Source organism: Drosophila obscura, unplaced genomic scaffold (assembly GCF_018151105.1).
Source record: "Drosophila obscura isolate BZ-5 IFL unplaced genomic scaffold, ASM1815110v1 contig_151, whole genome shotgun sequence".
Classification (NCBI taxonomy): domain Eukaryota; kingdom Metazoa; phylum Arthropoda; class Insecta; order Diptera; family Drosophilidae; genus Drosophila; species Drosophila obscura.
The window spans coordinates 2,120,644-2,139,757 of record NW_024542737.1 but is presented as its reverse complement, the minus strand read 5'-3'; the positions used below and the strand labels follow the sequence as shown (position 1 = coordinate 2,139,757).

The 19,114-nt window shown below is 44.3% G+C and overlaps 2 protein-coding genes and 3 non-coding genes across 5 annotated transcripts in view; 1 reads left to right on the top strand and 4 right to left on the bottom strand.

The window, feature by feature from the left end:
• LOC111074460 (protein goliath) overlaps positions 1-6,407 on the top strand; it is a 28,813-nt gene extending 22,406 nt beyond the window's left edge. Inside the window, exons 2-8 of the mRNA XM_022367248.2 lie at positions 925-1,563; positions 1,624-1,756; positions 2,715-2,832; positions 2,894-3,045; positions 3,113-3,209; positions 5,419-5,781; positions 5,850-6,407. Coding sequence (XP_022222940.2) covers positions 1,014-1,563; positions 1,624-1,756; positions 2,715-2,832; positions 2,894-3,045; positions 3,113-3,209; positions 5,419-5,781; positions 5,850-6,293 — 1,857 coding nt within the window. The 5' untranslated portion in view covers positions 925-1,013 and the 3' untranslated portion in view covers positions 6,294-6,407. The remainder of the gene's footprint in view (positions 1-924; positions 1,564-1,623; positions 1,757-2,714; positions 2,833-2,893; positions 3,046-3,112; positions 3,210-5,418; positions 5,782-5,849) is intronic.
• Positions 1,809-1,880, bottom strand: Trnaa-cgc. Its single transcript has one exon. It is a non-coding gene; the product is annotated as a tRNA-Ala (tRNA).
• Trnaa-cgc lies at positions 2,100-2,171 on the bottom strand. Its single transcript has one exon. It is a non-coding gene; the product is annotated as a tRNA-Ala (tRNA).
• Trnaa-cgc lies at positions 2,523-2,594 on the bottom strand. Its single transcript has one exon. It is a non-coding gene; the product is annotated as a tRNA-Ala (tRNA).
• Positions 6,408-15,941: 9,534 nt separating the features above from the next.
• LOC111074456 (protein gooseberry) lies at positions 15,942-18,746 on the bottom strand. Its single transcript, XM_022367242.2, has 2 exons — positions 18,500-18,746; positions 15,942-17,397 (listed from the first exon to the last, which is right to left on the bottom strand). Exons 1-2 carry the CDS (start codon positions 18,552-18,554, stop codon positions 16,157-16,159), a joined length of 1,296 nt encoding a protein of 431 aa, XP_022222934.1. The 5' UTR covers positions 18,555-18,746; the 3' UTR covers positions 15,942-16,156.
• Positions 18,747-19,114: the final 368 nt, after the last annotated feature.

Sequence of the window (19,114 nt, the reverse complement as noted above, 5' to 3'; positions counted from 1 at the left end):
ACGCTAATCAGAGTAACCCACAAAATTCGCAGCCACTCACTTACGAATGAATATTTGCACATACATAAGTACGAGTATGTATTGCAAATAGGCGTCAAAATAAAGCTTGTCTTTGGCTCGATGCCCGTTCCTGGCTAGGTGACTTCTCTTGGTTACTGCAAGCAGAGTTACTCAAAGCGTTATTTATTATGGCCCCATGAACAGCAGAAGAGTAATCCCAGTAGGTGTCTCAGTCCTGGTCCGCACTTCAGCAGAAAACACACAGTGCACATGCAAATGTTTTATAGTGTCTCTGTCTGTTTTTTATTGTGTTTTGGATTAAAAGTGGTGTGAGAAAACTGGTTGCTGTCCCAACTAGCATTCTTTTCATGTCTCACCCAACCACTTTTCAGTGTCAGGCGCACGCCTACGCTTCTGCCGTGCCTTGCCCTTCAGCTTCATCCTGGCCACCCATATACCGCTGGCGGGGCCAACAGAAATGCATTTAATTTCTCAGTCTCTGTGCATATTTTGAACGGTTTTGGCCTTCTAAAGGCGTTGAAATTTCAGCGCTATCAAATGACCGAGAATGGCGGTGAATTAGGTAAATTTACAATTACAATCCATGGGGCGAGAACCTAAATGTTGTCATTACGTTTAAATACTTAGTTTCTCCAGTAATACTTGGATAAACGACAACTAAAGCTTAATTCTAAAATGATCATTTAATCGCAAGAGAATTTCCAGTGGATTTTAGTGCGCAGTACTGATAAGGCCTTATCGTGCTAGAAAAAAATAACAATACTAAAATAGGCGCTCATAAATGAATGGCCGATCGTCGACTAGAGAGAGTTTTTGAATAGACCGCTTATCTCCAGATAAACACTGCCCTCCAGTCTTTTAGCCAAAATGAACATTGTGATTTCACGTTTTTTTTCATTTTAGTTGCCAATTGATCTTGACCGAACGCGGTGACAGACAAATGCCGCGATTTGATTAGCAATACCGAAACAGCTGCAGAATTTGTTTACGTCATGTATTTACGACACATGAATTCACTGGCTTGCCTGGCCCTCCTGCTCGGTGGTACCCTGGTAACTTCCATGTCGATTGCCAATCAGGATACTTCAGGATACAATCAGGACCTACAGCGATACTTTAGACCAGCCAATGCCACGCACACCTTCGCCAGCATGGAGGAGCGGATTTCCGTGGATGTCTACAACTACGCTTTTCTCAACTGGTCATATGTGGACCATGGGAACACGCTGTGTGAGACGGACTTTGCCCAGGAGCAGGCTCGTTATGGAGAGGGCCGGGTGTTGAATGTAACTGGCCGTTTGATCCACATCAGTGCCACTGACAACGTTAGCGATGACTACGCCTGCACGCCCTATATTCGGGGAACTATGGGCGCCCCCATGCCTGAAAAGGGAGTGGTCTGGATTGCTTTGGTTAGACGCGGCCGTTGCACATTCGAAGAAAAGGTTAAGCATGTCTATCAGCAGAACGCCGCCGGTGTCATTATCTACAACGACAAGCAGGTGATGCAGCTGGAGAAGATGCAGATCAAGGGCAAGACGCGTAAGTTGAAGGTTTTGTAGTACAGGCCCTAACAGTCGGAATACATTCTTATTTTTGTAGGAAACATTGCGGCTGTGATAACGTATCAAAATATCGGACAAGATCTTGCAATGACTGTTGATAGAGGATACAATGTAACCATATCCGTAATCGAGGGACGCCGTGGTGTACGAACTATCAGTAGTTTGAATCGGTAAGTTCCTTAAGTTACAAAAAAGAATAATGAGATTACGCTTCACGTAATATGGAGACGCCGGGGTTTGAACCCGGGACTTCTCACATGCGAAGCGAGCGCTCTACCACTGAGCTACGTCCCCATGAAATTGTCGGCTGATCAAAGCAATTGTTCAACTGGGACTCAATTTGTTCGCAATTCAAACAATATTGCTAAGCGCTGGATATCCAAAACTCCACAACAAAATGGGGTTGTCAAGAACAAACCCATTATATTTCCCAAAATTAATTATTACACTTAGACAATAAATGTAATTAAATAATTAGAAGTCGAAAAAAAAACAGAAACTGTCGGCAGAAATTGGAGACGCCGGGGTTTGAACCCGGGACTTCTCACATGCGAAGCGAGCGCTCTACCACTGAGCTACGTCCCCTTGCATTCGACATCAGACAAACGTGCTATTAGGGTCCAGAGAAGTCTCAGGCACATTGCCACCAGAAAAATTTCCCTTTCAAATGTTATTTTGGCTGGCACCATCTATGCTTGAAATTTTATACACATTTGCCAAAAAAAATACTGAAAAAGGAATTTATTTTCGTATTATACGACCGATTCCCAATTGATATTTGTGGCTCATGCTACGACTCGTACACACTCTTTCGACACGAATTCGTTATTATTTAATGCATTACAGTATACAAAAGCTGAAATGCATTAAAAGAAAAATTAGGTATTCCTTTAAAACAGAACACTTTGAATATACAAAAAGACGATTTTATTTGTATGGAGACGCCGGGGTTTGAACCCGGGACTTCTCACATGCGAAGCGAGCGCTCTACCACTGAGCTACGTCCCCATGGGCCATGCGATTGGAAAAGGCTGTACTTGACAGCAGCAAAGTTCTGCTTTATCGATTTGAGCTGGCATTGGGTTTCATTTTCGATTCTCATATTAATTCCATATTTTTCCATTTCAGTACTTCAGTGCTATTCGTCTCCATATCATTCATCGTTCTGATGATAATATCGCTTGTGTGGCTCATTTTCTACTATATTCAGAGGTTCCGTTACATGCAGGCGAAGGATCAGCAATCGGTATGGGAAACCTCCTCTGCATTTTTTGTTTCCACATACGTTAACGTTTTTCTAACTTTAGCGCAATCTGTGCTCCGTTACCAAAAAAGCCATCATGAAGATTCCAACGAAGACGGGAAAAATGAGCGATGAGAAGGACCTGGACAGCGATTGCTGTGCCATATGCATTGAAACGTACAAGCCCACGGACACAATCAGGATATTACCGTGCAAGTAAGAATCCCATCTGGAATTAACCCAAAGTAAATATTAATCTTATTTAATTAATTCATTCTCCTAGACACGAATTCCATAAGAATTGCATCGACCCGTGGCTAATCGAGCATCGAACCTGTCCGATGTGCAAACTAGATGTGCTCAAATTTTATGGCTATGTGGTGGGTGATCAAATCTATCAAACACCCAGTCCACAGCCGCCCATTGCTGTTGTCGCCCAGCCCGCCATTGAGGAGGCCAGCAACATGAGTAGTTTTGGTGCTAGCTATTTCCATCAGCGTAGTCGTAGTCCTAGTAGTATTAATCATCCACAGTTGCAGCAGCTTCCGCAACAACAGCAACATCCGCATCAGGGGGCTATGGAGCGCGTCCGGGTCCGACGGAACTCAGCTCCAGCTACGATCCCGAACGCCATAATTTGTACTGCCAGCCATCAGGTGACTGATGTTTAAGATGTCAGCAATCCACACACATCTAAGTCTAAGATACTACTTAACGCCGTGAGCGGTTAGATTTGATTATCATAAAACCAGACCAATGTTCATAACTTTTTTTGTCAGGGCCCTTGTATTGTATTTTTATAGCAAAATGGAAGGGAAACAATTGGAGCGGGCACAAATGCAACGTACAAGCTGCTAGTTGAGAAAGAAATCGAGAAAGCGTCATCAAGACGCAACTGTCTATTAATTTTAAATAATTTATGAAAACACATGTTGTAATATGAGATTTTGTAAGTAAAAAAATGAAAAAAATTAGGTATTCTTTTATAAAATTGGTGTGAAACGATGTTGTTTTACAATGCCCGTTATCAAAGTAACCACAGGAATGAACGGCAGAGTTGCAGTCAGCAGAAAATCAATAATGATTGATGTTAGCCCTGATAAAAACTTTGAGGTCGTGAAAAAGGCATTTGACCGGACAAAGCTTCGAAACAGTATACTCTGTTCTGCTACATCCGAATCTATCAGTTGCTGATTGAGAGTAACACAAAGGCTTTATTTAAAATGATATTTACATACATTTCCTCTCGTTTGTAAATAAGTTAATTTGAGAACAGTGTACTTAAAAATCATGACAGAAAGACTTCAATTTTAGTTTGTACAACAATCCCATTGTGTAATCAATACAAATTACCGCTGGAAGTTCAACTTGAAAACGGAATTATACTTTGATCACGTAGAGTTTTAAGTTTAATGCTTAAGTTTTGATTAAGCGTACCGATTGTCGATAAAAGTAGATGAAAAGAATAACATAGGGTAAAATACTTACGAGTACTCGTACTACAATAACTATACCTACCTAACATACCTGCATATGTATATGTATGACTACACACAAATAAACAATGACTATATCGTATAGACACAGTAGATGTAAAGTTAAATGCAATCACTTGTAGCATTTGCTGATAAAAGGCATTAAGAATCCCTGCCGATTACATATGCATACATACATATGTACATATATACATACATACACAGTTACATCAAAGACTATACAATAAAAAGAAGCTGCATGAGCGACCAAAAAACCGGTTCTATGCCGGGCCTTATCGCTACACCCTACTGACAGAGGGAGCGCCCGATGCTTCGAGACAGCGCCGCACAGTGGGGCCTTCGGCCATTTCAGCATGCTAAATTAAAAAGCGAACAAGAGTTCAATAAACTTTTTTAGACTGATACAATTTTTAACTTTGAGTGCTATATATTCTAAATGAAAATTGTATTCAAAATTAAAATTTTGAAAGCTTTGGAAAATTTGCTATAAGATGGGTATATTTATTTTATCCAAAGGAATTTGTTCCTCATGTAGCATCTTGGTATTGTGTAGTCTTTGGCACTACGCACAGTTATGCATAAATGTCTATAGAAATATCGAAGGTGCCAAAGTATTTGCTTTTAGTTATTTAAATTTAATAAATCCACACAAAGTATATCTTTTTAATTTACAGTAATTTAAATCCTGACATTTTTTTATTACATATTTTTATTTTTTATTTTTGAGCAGGTTTTACTGCTCTGACACAATACGCTGAATATAATAATATACGCTGAATAATCTTCAAATTCATATCTTATGTTTTGTTTTTTCAACTGCCCTCTAATATCGAAATCCAATAAGGTAGCGTGTAGGTGTAAGGCGATATTTTACTGTTAGAGTTATCGGAAAACCTTATAAGATTATCTTTTGCTAGAACCCTTGAATGAATTGTGGACCTAAAACTATTTAAGAACCAAACCAATAAATTAACACAAATTATTTAAAACTTGCCGCTTGTTTGCTTTCTTAGAGCCGCTCGCATCAATTTACTTATTAAAACTTATGGAACCGTAACTAGAAAGGGTACCATTTACCGTTTTCTCTTTTTAGTTTCTGGGAAGCGAAGAGAGCATACTGGAATACCAACCAGATCGTCCGGAAGTTTCAACAATTGTGGACCTGAGCTCTCAGGGCTCTGGCCCGGAACCCAACCCAGGCCCACCTTCAACACGACCCACGGCCTTGGCCGATCTCATTCGCAGTCGAGACTTCGTAATAGACTTTCCTCGAGTTTTCGTCCTCGAATGTGGCAGCGTGGTGGGTGCTCGTGAAATGCTTTTCCCCAGCCGATTACCAGAAAGGTCGCAGAGTTCGTTGTCGCTCAGGCAGGCACGAGACTGGATGAGCCTGATGACCAACAAGCTGGAGGAGCAGCAGGGACTGCGGCGTTTGCGAAAGGATGAAATGCAGCAGGTGGCCAGCGAATCACAAACAACTCCATACTCTCTATCTTTATTTATCGATTATTTTTTTACCCGCAGCAACTTTTAAGCGCTCGGGAATCGGCCCGCCATCGTCGTTCACGCTCCGCAGATGGTCGCTATTCCACTGGATGCTTTGGCGGTCGACATCGACAGATTTCAGTTCAGGGAACTGGGCAAGTGCTACCTCAGCTTAAGCCGGATATCCCTCAGATTTCTCGATCGAGCTCTTCCCACTCCTTGCAACAGATAACTGATGCTTCTTACGCTCAGTCCAGTCAGCGGCAGCGGGAAACCTTCGATTTTGCCAGAACACGCCGTCGCTTTATGAGGCGCGAAAGCGATGAGATATCCTTGCGATCATTACCCAGGCGTGGGCGTATGATTGGCAATGGTGGGATGGCTCCACCTCCACCCCAGTCAAATCGTGAGAGAGAGGCCCGCGGAAACGGAGACTACATCACTATTCAGGTGAATGGGGAAGGTGTCAACCTCAATGAATGAACTGGGTTAGGGGTTGCCTAATTGTATTCTTTAAACTATTTGCTTTCTCACCACTGTATAAAATATATTGTATAGAATATTCAAGTAATAGAAACGGTTAATAAAGTGCTAATAGCGATAGCCAGTGATATCAAGTATGAAAACTCTAGTCGACTTTACGACAAGTGAGTTGATAAATTAGAGAGTCGTTGATTCCATACCCTATATGCTATATATACTATAAGCTGTATGCTTAGGTAAATTATGAAACGAAGCACTCTCCACTTAGCACTCTGCACACTTCTCTTGGCCTCACATACAAAACTTGGGGCGAATTCCATTAAGGATTTGCGCGTGCCTCCAACATGGGGACGCAGTCCCCCCCCCATGCTGCTGATCCCATACCAGTGATATGCTGTTGTTTCTTATGCGGACCAGACTGTGAGGCAGCAGCAGCGGCAAGACTCAGGGAACGGACAACAGACAACAGAAAACGGATTGTAGACAGACCCAATTCGACAGCTAAAGGGAGATCCACAATTCTGATCCCACCAAAAGCGAAGAGCAAGAGAAATAGAGCACAAGTTATGAGGAAGCCGAGCGGTTGAAGTTTGCCGCGGCCAACGACAGCTAATAAGAATTCATCATGTGTTCCACGAGCGAGAGGCAGAGGTAGTAACTCTCCCAGGTGGAGGGACTCAGACCAGCGTCCCCTGCACGCGCCGTAATTGCAACGCAACAGGAGGGCTAAAGATCACCAGGTCCGGGAGCAAACCAGAGCAGCCGCAGCACCACCGTCGTCGTCTTCTTCGTCATCATGGCCCCTCGATGTTTATAAACTTAAAGTCTGTAATCACATTAGGGCATGTGGACAGAGAGCTCCGGCTGGCCAAAGTGTTGCAGCTTTATCACCTGACGGAGCTTCGCTTCTCGGTCTCCGCATCGATTCCTCTCCTCCTTGCATATCCCACGATCGCGATCGATGACAGCACGTACGAGTTTGCCTCCCTCTCCCCACGCTTTCGGGGATCGAAAGGCAGGCATGCTGCGCTGCCGCCTCGCAGTCTTCGGCTAGCTTAAGGCACAAGGGGCGTGTCCGAGGTGGGCGTTACACTGCACATTCATGATAAAATTATTATATTGTTGGAGCTTGATGCCGCCGCTGTAAGGAAGCCGTGGGTAAGAAACAGAAATCAAAACAAAATAAGGAGGACGACATCTACATAAATATATCCCTTGGAGGTGTTGATGTCTATTAGTCGCAGGAATACGAGCATGTATTTTATTGCAGTAGTAAGAATGTTTGACACTCGCTTTCGAATCTTCACCGTAAAAGAGACTTTGGACTTTCGACTAAGAATACTTATTCCCTTCAACTTCGATTATTTATCGTGTTCGTCCAAGGATCAGGACGTTAGCCACCAGAAAATCTTTCCTGGTTTGGCTTGCGTCCCATAAATAAATAAACGCACGACAAAAACAATGCACCGTGATAATGTGGCAAGTAGGAGGCAATGTCTGTGAGGCGAAACGAATCGCAGATGCGGCAGATGTGGATCCGTTCCCGGTGTTCACTTCGTGCATGGTTCAGTCAGGTTATTTCACAATACTATATGATCGCCACTGCCGACGCTAATCTGCTGTAAATGAGTAACATGAACTGCTATTGACGATGCTTAGTCCTCACGATCCTCCATATGCTTGGTGGACCTTCACAATCGGAACTAATTGTCCAAACAATAAAATCATTCTACTCCACGTCCCTACGAAGTGTGAAGGTAAATCCAATCATAGAGTGAGCGTTCGCCAAATATATGTAGGCTCTAAGAAACAGTGAGAAGGAGCGAGACACAGTGGCAGAGGATTTTGAGTTTGGTCGTTCTCGATAGATGTGTAATTTATTTTGAGCTCTTTTGGCATTAAAATTATTGTGCAAATGGCAAACAGCCAAAAAAAGGTTCACTGATCACGTGACAAGATCGCCAAAAGGCAGAAGACAGCGCAAAAATGGCGATTCGATGCGCTGACTTGTTATGTTTTCCGATCAACCCTGACCTGACTGTCAGCCCTCAGCAGGGTGCCTACTAGAATCTGGGTGTGGTGTCAACTGTATGCCATTGCCATCTTGCTCTCTCTCTTTCAGTATTGGCGTGCGGTCATGCTGTCCTGCGGAATGGCTCGTACTATTACATCACGCAGTGAGCATATTTGTCATTACCATTGCACCGGGGAAGTAATGCTGAAATAGAAAGTACCTCGTACCGTATATGCGCTGCGGGGACAACGCATGACAACAATTTATAAATTCTGATCAATATCAATCCTTTTACATTCTCACACGCTTCTCGCCGATGCCACCATGAATTTCTTTTTTGTCTTTAGTCATGTTCCAGACACCAAATGGATGTTGCATGAGTTTTTTCTTTTAGGTTTCCTATTTTCGTATTTTTTTCCACATTATTTGCCTCTAGCCTTTAAACTGAAACCTTGCTCCAATTGCAACATCAAAAATCGATATCTTAACTTGCTTTTGAGTGCACTTAATGTTGGGTTGCCCCCTTGGACCTTGAATTGGCAGCTTGGTGGGTTTACTAAGCGCTTCATTTTGTGGAGGATCAACTTCGGCGAGCGGACAACCCAACGCCACCATCGATGGGGAGGCTGCCTGTGTTAGCCTTCAGGTCCTGGCTCATGAATATGTTGGATGGTTCCTCCGTCTTGTTTTTGTGAGTGATTCATAGGCCAGTGCTCTTCCCCAGGCAATCTTACTTGCTATTGCTTTTGCTGTTGATGGCGATCATGGCGATTGTTCGCTGATATGAATGTAAATGGGCGAGTATTGCGCTGATTTGTCGGCTTAACTACAAAGGTAAGTCTAACGGCAATTTTGCGGAGGTCTTTGTTATTCCACTGCTTGATCCGCGATCGTGATCGATCTTGATCTTGTAAATCAGTCCGTTAAGTCCGATCCATCTTTCCTACCATCAAATTTTTCCAGTTCATGTGAACTAAATTGTATCAATGAGAGTTTAAGGCGTTGTTATGGCGGCAGTAATTTCTGTATAGTGACTTTATTGTATTTTTCGTGAGTGATCGTGACACGATCCTTGTTCATTCACAAGTGAAAGAACAGCGCAGCCTAAGAACAAAGGTAACCCATAAATTGTCACAAAATCAAAAATCAACCAAAATATTATTTAGGAGCTGCCTAAGTCTTTTCCTGCTGGGTCTCTGGAATTCTGTTGAAATCAGAATATCCGATTATATAGATCAATGCGATCAGTGGACAAAAACAAGCTGGCGAAAAAAGACAAGAAAACGGCATGTTGTCAAACGTTCGAATGGCTCAGCCGCAGGCCGAGGTTAAGTCGCAGCTCCCAGCACCCGAATCCGACGAGGGAACAGAAGAGAGGAAGAGGGAGACTAAGAACGAGTCAAGGAATCAAGGCATCAAGACTTGACCGAAGCCAACGTGGGCGTTGCTGCATTTTGATTGAAATCAAACACAAAAGCAGATTACAATTTATTTATTTGGCCAAGCGTGTGAGAACAGCGAAAAGGTAAGAAGGCACCCTCGATGTTGGACGAAGTGTTCGTCCAATGCGCGTGTGCAGCGGATTATCCTTATGCACTTGTTACACATATTCGACCGCAGAGGCAGGAATCGGGAGAAGGCAACCGAAAGGCGACAAAAGCAACAACATTTAAAGAGGTTCAAGAGCAAGACCTCTTTGAGATAAACTCATCAAAGACATGTCGATCGGCAGACACGCCGCGGAGAGGCACTGATCCTGCTTGCCTGACCCAGGCCTAAGTCGAGTAAACGCCTACAGGCTCAAAAGTCATGTCATGTTGTGGCAAAAAGGATTTGCTCAGCCACTGACACAATTTCTTGCACCTCCTTTCTCTGCTGTACTCGTAGTTATTGGTGGAAGCAACCTGCTGTAGATCAAGATCGTCTCGTCTGATCCTTGTAGGCACAAAGCCCTGAGCCCGCTACAGTTTGGCAATATTTATTGGTTTTATTGGATTTACAGCTTAGGCTTAGAGCAATGCGCAATCTTTGATGCGAATCTACCATAAGGAAAAGAGCAAGAGATGGACAAGCCACCCCAATGACTTTTCATCCTGTCACCTACTTGGGCGTAACAAATTTAACTTGGTCATGGCGTATTACTTTGTCTCATGTTATTAGAAACTTCTCTCATATTTTTTCGTAGTCGCATTTTTCGGACATGTTCAAATTTTCGGTGATCGGGAGAGAAGAATTCCGGAAAAGATAAGCAAGGTGCTGGTTTTTCATTGAATAATGAAATGTGTAAAAAATCGTAATTCCTTACTGCTACAGAACTAATGATTTTGAGTAGTTTAGATTATGGTATTAACTTACAGATTTTATTCTGATTCTATTTAATAAAAGAAATTTAGACAGAATGTCTCTTTTCTGAACTCAAAAAAGAAATCCCATAATGGAAATCTCATTATAAATGGTACAGCAGAATTGCTATGGCTTCCGTTTCCTCGTTGTTGTTGTTTCTGGCAATCTTTGCTTGCAATTCATGATGGCTGCCGTATTGAGAAGAAAATTAGCGTTTGCAACCCCGAATGGAAAGTGTCGTACTACATGGAACGACTTTGGCAGGAGCTCGGTCTCGGTCACACCAAGCGTTTATAACTGCCTAAAGCAAACATCCACCGAGCAGATCAAAATAAGCGTAAAAATAATCCATCTTTCTGCTAAGCAAGCTGCAGGCCGCTGTGGTGCCGTCGACTTCTGTCCTGACACACGGCCCGGCCCGGCGCGGCATCGGCCTCCCCTTACCACCGCCAGTTTCCGTCATCAGGATCAGGGTAGGCAGCTGCCAGGGAGACCAAAGCAGGAAAAAAAAGTGTCAAAAAATGTTTCGTTTTAGATATGTTGAAAAATAATGCTCCCGTCTTTGTCCTTTTTCCATGATTTCTGCACGCTTCACGCCAATTTGTGCGCCTATCAGGCTAGGTGACGGCAGTGATGATGGTGGTGGTATACGCAGTCCAGTCCCCCTTACGTTTATGCCGCACCCAGAACTGAACGAGTATGCTGTACGCGTTTTCCAATCGCTATCAGCTTCGACTACTATGTACATCCTTTCGCATATTGTTCCCATTTGATCCTCCCTAGAGTGGAACTCTGGGCATGGGAATGAATCACTTTCAATGGCGCGAAATATAATTCATTTAAATGATTGGTTTGTTTGTAAAGACTTATGGTAGTGAGGGGGAAAAGGGAGAGCTGAGCAATGGTAGCCATGGAAATTGGGTTTCCCAATCGCTCGCAGAGTTTAGTTTGTTTCAACGCTACAACTGATGTTTGCAAAGAACCTACATATGTGTGTACATTCCATATGTATATGGTTGATGAGGAAGTGTTTTATGTATGAACATCTTATAATAGCCTTTAGTTGTGGGTGAAATAGCTGCAATACCTGAAAGATCGCTTCAGCGGAAAACTGAGGCTGAACGTCAGCCGCGGCATGGCGTATCCAATGTAAGAGCTTTTCGAAATTCAGCCATCTTTGAAAATGGTAGAAATTATAAGCAATTGACATAATAACAAACGCTGGTCTCACTCTTTGTGTTCTGATAAAGAAAGAGCGAACTCAGACTGTACTGTAAACGAAACCACTCGAAAGTACTCGTGCTCAGGAGAGAGAGAGGGAGAGCACAATACAATTACAAATGTCAGTTGGCGGGACGGCGAAAGATCAAAGCGAGGCATAAAAGCTGCGCACCAAAGAAATAAGAGAAAATATCGTTGCCAGCGTGCAACAATGGCACTAAAGATAAAAATAATAAAATATAAGCCAAGGAAAAATACTGTACAGAAAAATGGCACAGACACAGCGGCAACAAGCAGCAGCGCAACACCAACTTCAACTCCACTCGACTCGACAACTTTCCCAAGCAATATGCAAATATATCATAGCCGGCTAGTTACCCTGATGGATGGTACATCCAAATGGTTCATGAGTCATCTGCAGTGGTGGCCGCACACTCGATACCAAGATACCACGGATACCACGATGCCACAAACTGAGAGCAGGTACGACACCAAAGTTACGGTTTGATCACAAGTTGAGCGTAAAATATGTTAAAGATCATCGGGTGTCAGTGACTGTGTGTGCCGGAAAATAAGCGTAAAATGATCAAAGACTCTTCTCGCGCTATGCCAAGTCCACAATCGTTCTCTACCATTCTTCGCTCCGTCCACAGAACACAGAGCTTTATTCTTCTGTCTTTTCTGTCTCCCCTGCCGCTATGGTATACTGCACGTATACTTCCTACGTGCGCGCATTTTGCAAAATAACATTCAATTTGTGCAACCTGATCAAGCAATTGCATCAAACGCTGGCTCAGCGATGTTCAATGATCGATGATCACCCAAAAGCAGGCTTTAATAAATAATCAAAGTACTCGATTGTAATCACATTTTGCGATCCATATTTCGAGAACCCTTAGCTTATTCGCTTGGCGTTTGTGCATATTTTTACGCTTGCTTAAAGCTGCCGAGTGCTGAGCTCAAAGAAGATCACCGACGGCTCGGATCCCCTCCCCGTCTCCAGCTCTATCAGCGATGTAAATTATATGTTGCCCACCATGATGATTTCTACAATTGCTGGCCAGCATCGGCAGCAATAACAACAATTTGTAGTCGGTGCAGACAAGCTGGCTGCCGCTGCCCAGTCAGTTCAATTGGCCCAAGCCGGCAAACTAAATCGCAGCACAGCTGCATTACCATTATTCACTCGTTCCTCCACAGCTTCAGCTTCGGCATTGGGTCTCCGTGTCTGGTTTCTGGTCTTCTCCCGGACGAAGGGGTTTCTTATTGAATTATAATGTTATTTGGTGGTCGTTGCCGTCACGTCACCGCTACCACTGCCACTGCCTCGTCTCCATCTGCGTCATCGATTCCGAATTGCAGACTTTGTGGAAGCAAAGATCGCCTAAAGGGTCCTCCGTCCCCAACGAATCGATGGTTAAAGCTCGTTTCAGTGGGTATTAAGACATTTGGGATGTTATCCTGAGAGTAATCCTTTAAATACCTGCATCATTCGATCTTTTACTGCCGTTTGATTTTCTATAGCTAACCCACTTGAGTTTAAACCACCTGCTGAACTACGTATCACACGTCACCAAAGAATGCTACGGGTCTAATTTAAAAGTTCGCCTGCGTAACTCAAACAACAGGCTTATCAAATTTTGAACGCGAATTGAACGAAATTCATGCGTAATTGCCCTGGAGCGGTGCAGAAAAGAAATATACGTAAACAGGCAGGCAGACAGGAACAGCAAAAGGGCACCCTCGGATATGAAGACTAAGAGGAACCAACCGCATCCAAATGTTGTGTGAACTGATAGTCAGCCCTCGCACAGACCGAAAGAGATACGCTGCTCTAAATTTGCGTTAAGTAACGGAATTTAAAGCGTTCCTTATCAGATTGGTTTTGATGTTTTATCAACGCTGGCTTCCATCGGCCGCTTCTCGCATGGAGCATGAGCACATGCACGAATATCGTTCATCTCCTCGCCCCTCGCACTTCCTACACACTTGTTGCTGGGTTGCGCCATTTAATACGTTAATCATTTTTAATGAATATATGATAAGTTTTTGTTGGCGTGTGGTTCGAAACAAGCGCATGAGTACGTGAAAAATTAGCGGAAAATTTCCACGGCGGCAACACTTGAAAATGTATTATTTTCGGTTGCTGATGTTTGTTTTGGTGCAAATCATTGAATCGACGTGACGTTGGATAACGGTAGCAATTAACAGTTGCAATTTAGATTGGAGACAAACAATTTTGAAAAATATTATGTTGCCAAGTGGTCAGAATAATCCGCACAAGGTGCGTTAGTATTGCTGTGGATTGAGGTCTAAAATAATTTTCATGCCTCGAATTCATTATCCGCCAATTGCAATTGCTCATCATGTCGTCCATCAACACGATCTCTGATCATCAATCAAAATGCAGCATCGCGAGACAAAGCGACCACAAAGTGAACCCAGCTACCGGAGCTACACTCTCAGTCAAGTTGGCCGGCCACACAGGAAGTTGGCTTTGAGGAGAAGAAGAAATGAAATTCGCATGCTACCGGCACTAAAACTGATGGTGAGTGAGGGCTGGGCTGACTATCGAAAACGCATAAATCACGATCATTTTCAGTCGGGAGGGCCTTTCAACAGCTTTGTCAAATGTGCCGCATCGGAACTCACACTCGGGCATGCCTCTCAGCTCTCGACTTGCCACACAAATTTAATTTTTATAAAAATATCCAAGTTGGTGGGCTCGGACAGGACAAACGAAGCCGCAGGCTACTGTATGGCAGTTCAATAACAAAGTGCAACTGCCCCAGGCAGGAGAGAACTCCCCAGGACGAGCTATGCTGGGCGATCAATTATGATTGTCACAGTTGACACACATTATCGCCCTCGTAGTGACATATAGTAGTGTGCTAGAAAGAGAGCTAGGGAACCTGTCGTCGTGGCAGGATTCTTCTTATTCTTCAGTATCCCAAGACCCAAGCGATATGAACTAATTGATGTTTTCATTTGGGCACTCGGACGACCCAGAGAACGTATTCATTCTAGGTGGTAAGTGCGACGCCCGCTGTGCACACATAATTGAGTGCGACGGGAAAGGGAAGGCCTATCCTAAGGATCGGCTACCTACACCTACACCACCACCCAGGACTTCGATCGGTCGTAACTAGTCCATGAGGAGATGCTAAACCATACGAGTATGTAGTTTCCTTTCCTCTTCCCTACCGCATTTTGTCAATGGCTTTGTTAACTCCCGTGTGCTCTCCTGCTCCTCTCCAGTTTCGGGTCCTCTCATCTTTGACCAGGCCCACAACTTGGCGGCATCTTGAAAGTACCCTTCGATTTGACGTTGGTGGTCGCTCCTTGGATTCTCTGCTCATATTTTGCGCATCTCCTTTGTCAATTGCTCTATTTTTCTGCTATGTGTGTGGGTCCCTTAAACAATAGACAATTCCTAAATTATATTCGTATTATCGAATACGCAGTGCGTGCTTGTCGTTTTATTATCTAATTGTTTAATTGTCAGATCATGAGTCGGCTTGTTGTCTGGATATGTCAAGAGAGCGCCTTTATCCTGGATAGGCCATCGTCCATGACTGAGAAATGTTTACTTTACAAGGCATATTTCAGCTTCAGGCCGATCCTTGTGTTAGTTCATTGTTCCCCTGTCAGTTTAGGGGACATTTTGTGTTCGATTTTGAAGGATTAGTTGATTGTGGTTCTGTCCAAGCCCAGGCGACATATACATGTACATGACCGTAACAGAGCATGTGTGTGGTCCAAGAACCTGGACAATGCCATTAGTTTAATTAAGTGTGAGAAGATTGTCTCTAGCGAAGAGATTTTTCTGATGGGATACAAATCCCATTTCAATTACATTAAAATACTGGGAGCTGTTAAGGCTGGTTATGGATTTTCCCAAAAATTGTTGACACTACATATCTCCATCTAAATGATGCACACCAATGCCAAAATGTCAAAGCTAACAGTCGCCCTAAACGAAACTTTTTTAATGGGCAGAGGTGCCCATTCCATTGCCTTTCCCATTAGTTTCGATAATAAAAACACAAATGCTAATTTCTCCAGTTTAGTTTTAAAATTTATTGCTTTGATTTTCGCTTTTTTGCTTAAATTTACTAGGTATTCAAAATATTTATTAACAGTCTTAGGGTCTTTAAATAAGATAATGCTACTAGTAGATTAGAAGTACGATAAAATAATAAAACGTTATTTTTTATTTGTTTAGCCAGCGAATATCGAATCAAATTTCCAATTCCGTAGAGCCAGCAGTCTTGGCAATCTTGTCCTAGAAGCCAAAGTAGGGGTAGGCTGAAGCAGTTGGTACCATGGAGCTCTTCTGCTCCACCTGATGGTGGTAGCCGCCAATATGGTTGGTGGTGGAGCCAGTAGAGGGGAAGAAAGAGCTAGCAAAGTTGTAGCTGTCCCACGAGGAGGGGTGATGAGAACCAGAAGCGGCGGCGGAGGCGAACTGTGAACGGAGCTGCTCAGCGGATGTGGCAGTAGCTGGGGGCATTGCGTAGGCTCCGGCGGATCCAGTTGGAGGATATGCAGCAGTTGCAGATCCCATGGAGTAGGCGGAGTTCATAAAATCGTTGCCAGTGACTGGATGCTGAGCCTGCGACTGAACGGGACTGTGGGCTGCGGAACTACTGCCAGTGCTGCTGGCTGGTGACATGGAAGCAACCGAGCCCCCATAGGCAGCATGTGTCTCATAGGCCGCTCCCGATGCGGGCCACGCCTGGGAACTGTACAAGCTCATGCCCATGTTGGGAGCTGTGGCAGAGGAAGCTGAAGCTGTAGCTCCATATGAAGTGGCTGTGGATGGGAAACTGGGCACCTGCTGAGTGTTCAGTTGCTTGCGTAGACGAGCACGACGGTTGGAGAACCAGACCTGGACACGGGCCTCAGTCAGACCGGTGCTCTGGGCAAGCTCCTCCCGTGTATAGACATCTGGGTACTGGGTGCGAGCGAATATGCGCTCGAGGGCATCGATCTGGTCATTGGAGAAAGTGGTACGCGAGCGTCTTTGCTTCCTCTTCAGCTGCACACTGGGTTCGGTGTCATCCTCACTCTCATCCTCGCTACCCGCCGAGGCAGCACCACCTCCGAGGATGCCATCAATGCTGTGTGAGGCTCCTGAACCAGAGGTTGCACGGAGCAAGCGCGAGATGGAGCTAACCGAGGGGGCATTCTGCTTGTCACAGATTCCGGCCTCAATCAGCTTGGCGCGAATTTCCCAACTGAAGATGCCAGGCTGCGATTGCTTCAGCTCCTCGATCCTGGTCTCAATGTCGGGTGTGGCCACACGAGGTTTGCTGCCACCGATTACACCAGGGCGAATGGAACCGGTCTCTTGGAAGCGATTGAGGATCTTGGAGACACAGCCATGGGAAACACGCAACTGGCGAGAGATGACGCAAGGACGGACACCAGCTGCTGCCATCTCGACGATTTGGCGACGAATATGATTTGGCAATGGACGACCGTTGATGAACACGCCTCCAAGCTGATTAACACGACCTTGTCCTAAAAGTAAACGAAAAAGAAGGGATGATTAGTACTCGCATCAAGACCAAAGAGTTCTTTTCAATTCCAGATAATCCATCTTCTTCAATCGTATTGAACATCTACAAGCAGCATTTGTTCTATGTACATTTCATGTGTGTGGCCGGACCGTTATCCTATGCTTAGGTGGATCTGTCAATTAACTTTTCTTCTGCGCTCGATTGAGCAGCAATAAGTAATCTATTCAGATAACTGCACTGCCCACTTGAATGCATTGCATTCGAAAATGCACTAAGTAGGATCAGCTCAAGGATCAATTCGCACGATCTTTTGTTGGGCTGAGCTACAAACGATTCGTTGGCCATTTGTAAACATAACAAAACGCAAATTGCCAATTTGCGTAGGTCTTTTCCAACAGAAGAAAAGAAAGCGCTGATCAGTGAGGCAGTGGGGGAGACCGAAAGACTCAAACTGCCGATCAGGAGGGAGAATGATGCGGCACAGCTGCATCCCATGTTGGCCCATGCAATCAAATCAAACTAATAATCCATAAGCGCTGCGGACACCCAGCTGTGCAAGCTAATATAAGTATATAAAGGCCAGCCAGGCCCCAAAAACACAACAACGGCCAACAACCAAAAAGAGAAATAAAGCCCCGGTCGCAGTCGCAGTCGCTGTCCATGTCCAGGTCTGGGTCGGAGTCTGTTGTTTGGGGCGCTGACGGTACTGGTACGTGATACACAAGACCCAAAGCATAAGCGCGAACCCCAGCTCAGATGCAGACACTGAGCCAAGATCAAAGCGCAAGAGCCGACAGAGGCAGAGACGAGTAAAGTCCAGAGCTGGCCAGACGACCGCGCCAAAAAGTCTGCAAAGTCTGCGCTGGAAGCTGGGATGCTGACCGGCCTGCAAGTCCAGTCCCCGATCACAATCAATAAGTCAAAAAGCTGATCATGCTGCCGACCGGGTAATGATCTCTCGTTTTGAAAACAGCGGGCGAAAGCGCTGCCCCAAATGATGAGCCAGCACTTTTCAATGTCCGACTCTGACGTTTTGTACTCGTAATTGTGGTAATTGGTAATAGGGCAGTGCGTAGAATCTGTGATCTGCTATCAGTGCTTACCTTGGAAGGGATATCCAGCAAAGTAAGGAGTCATGTTGAGAGCCGATACAGCCATATCTTGCAGTAGTCCGTTGTTTTGGCTCGGAGAAAATATCAACAACACTTGTCTTTTACTTTTTGTTTTTAGCAAACAGTCTTCAATGTTCACAATCACTAGGAAATATACAAAGCAAGAATTTTCTCAAAGATAATTTTAACTTTTGATTTGTTGCTCATGCGAATGCGCAATGCTCAGTGATGCTGCTCGTTTGCTTGACACCTCGAAACTGATTTTGAAATGGTCAGCCACCAAGACTAAAACGAATTCGTGAGATTCTCAGACCAGTCCCAAGGAAACAAGTTTTTGGTCGGACAAAAACCCAAGCGAGCGAGGGTGGAAGTGCAAGCAGCAAGCAGCAGTCGGAGTGAGAACGAGAGGTAACGATCACCAGAGAGCGTGGCTGGTGCTAGAGGAGAGCAAAGCAGTAGCTCTGTTTGCTACACTGTGTTAGAGGAGCTAAGCAAAACAAGAAACTAGAAAGAGAGAACCACACAAATTTTCATAGTATGGCTGCAATTCCGTTTAGCTCCGCCTCCGGGAAAAAAACTGAATTTTGTTTTGTTTCATTTTCTCTC

Coding starts and splice junctions, on each gene's coding strand:
- LOC111074456 (XM_022367242.2), bottom strand. CDS start 18,554: ATGGCTGTATCGGCTCTCAACATGACTCCTTACTTTGCTGGATATCCC. Junction 17,398..18,499: donor TGCTGGATATCCCTTCCAAG/GTAAGCACTGAT, acceptor GTTTACTTTTAG/GACAAGGTCGTGTTAATCAG.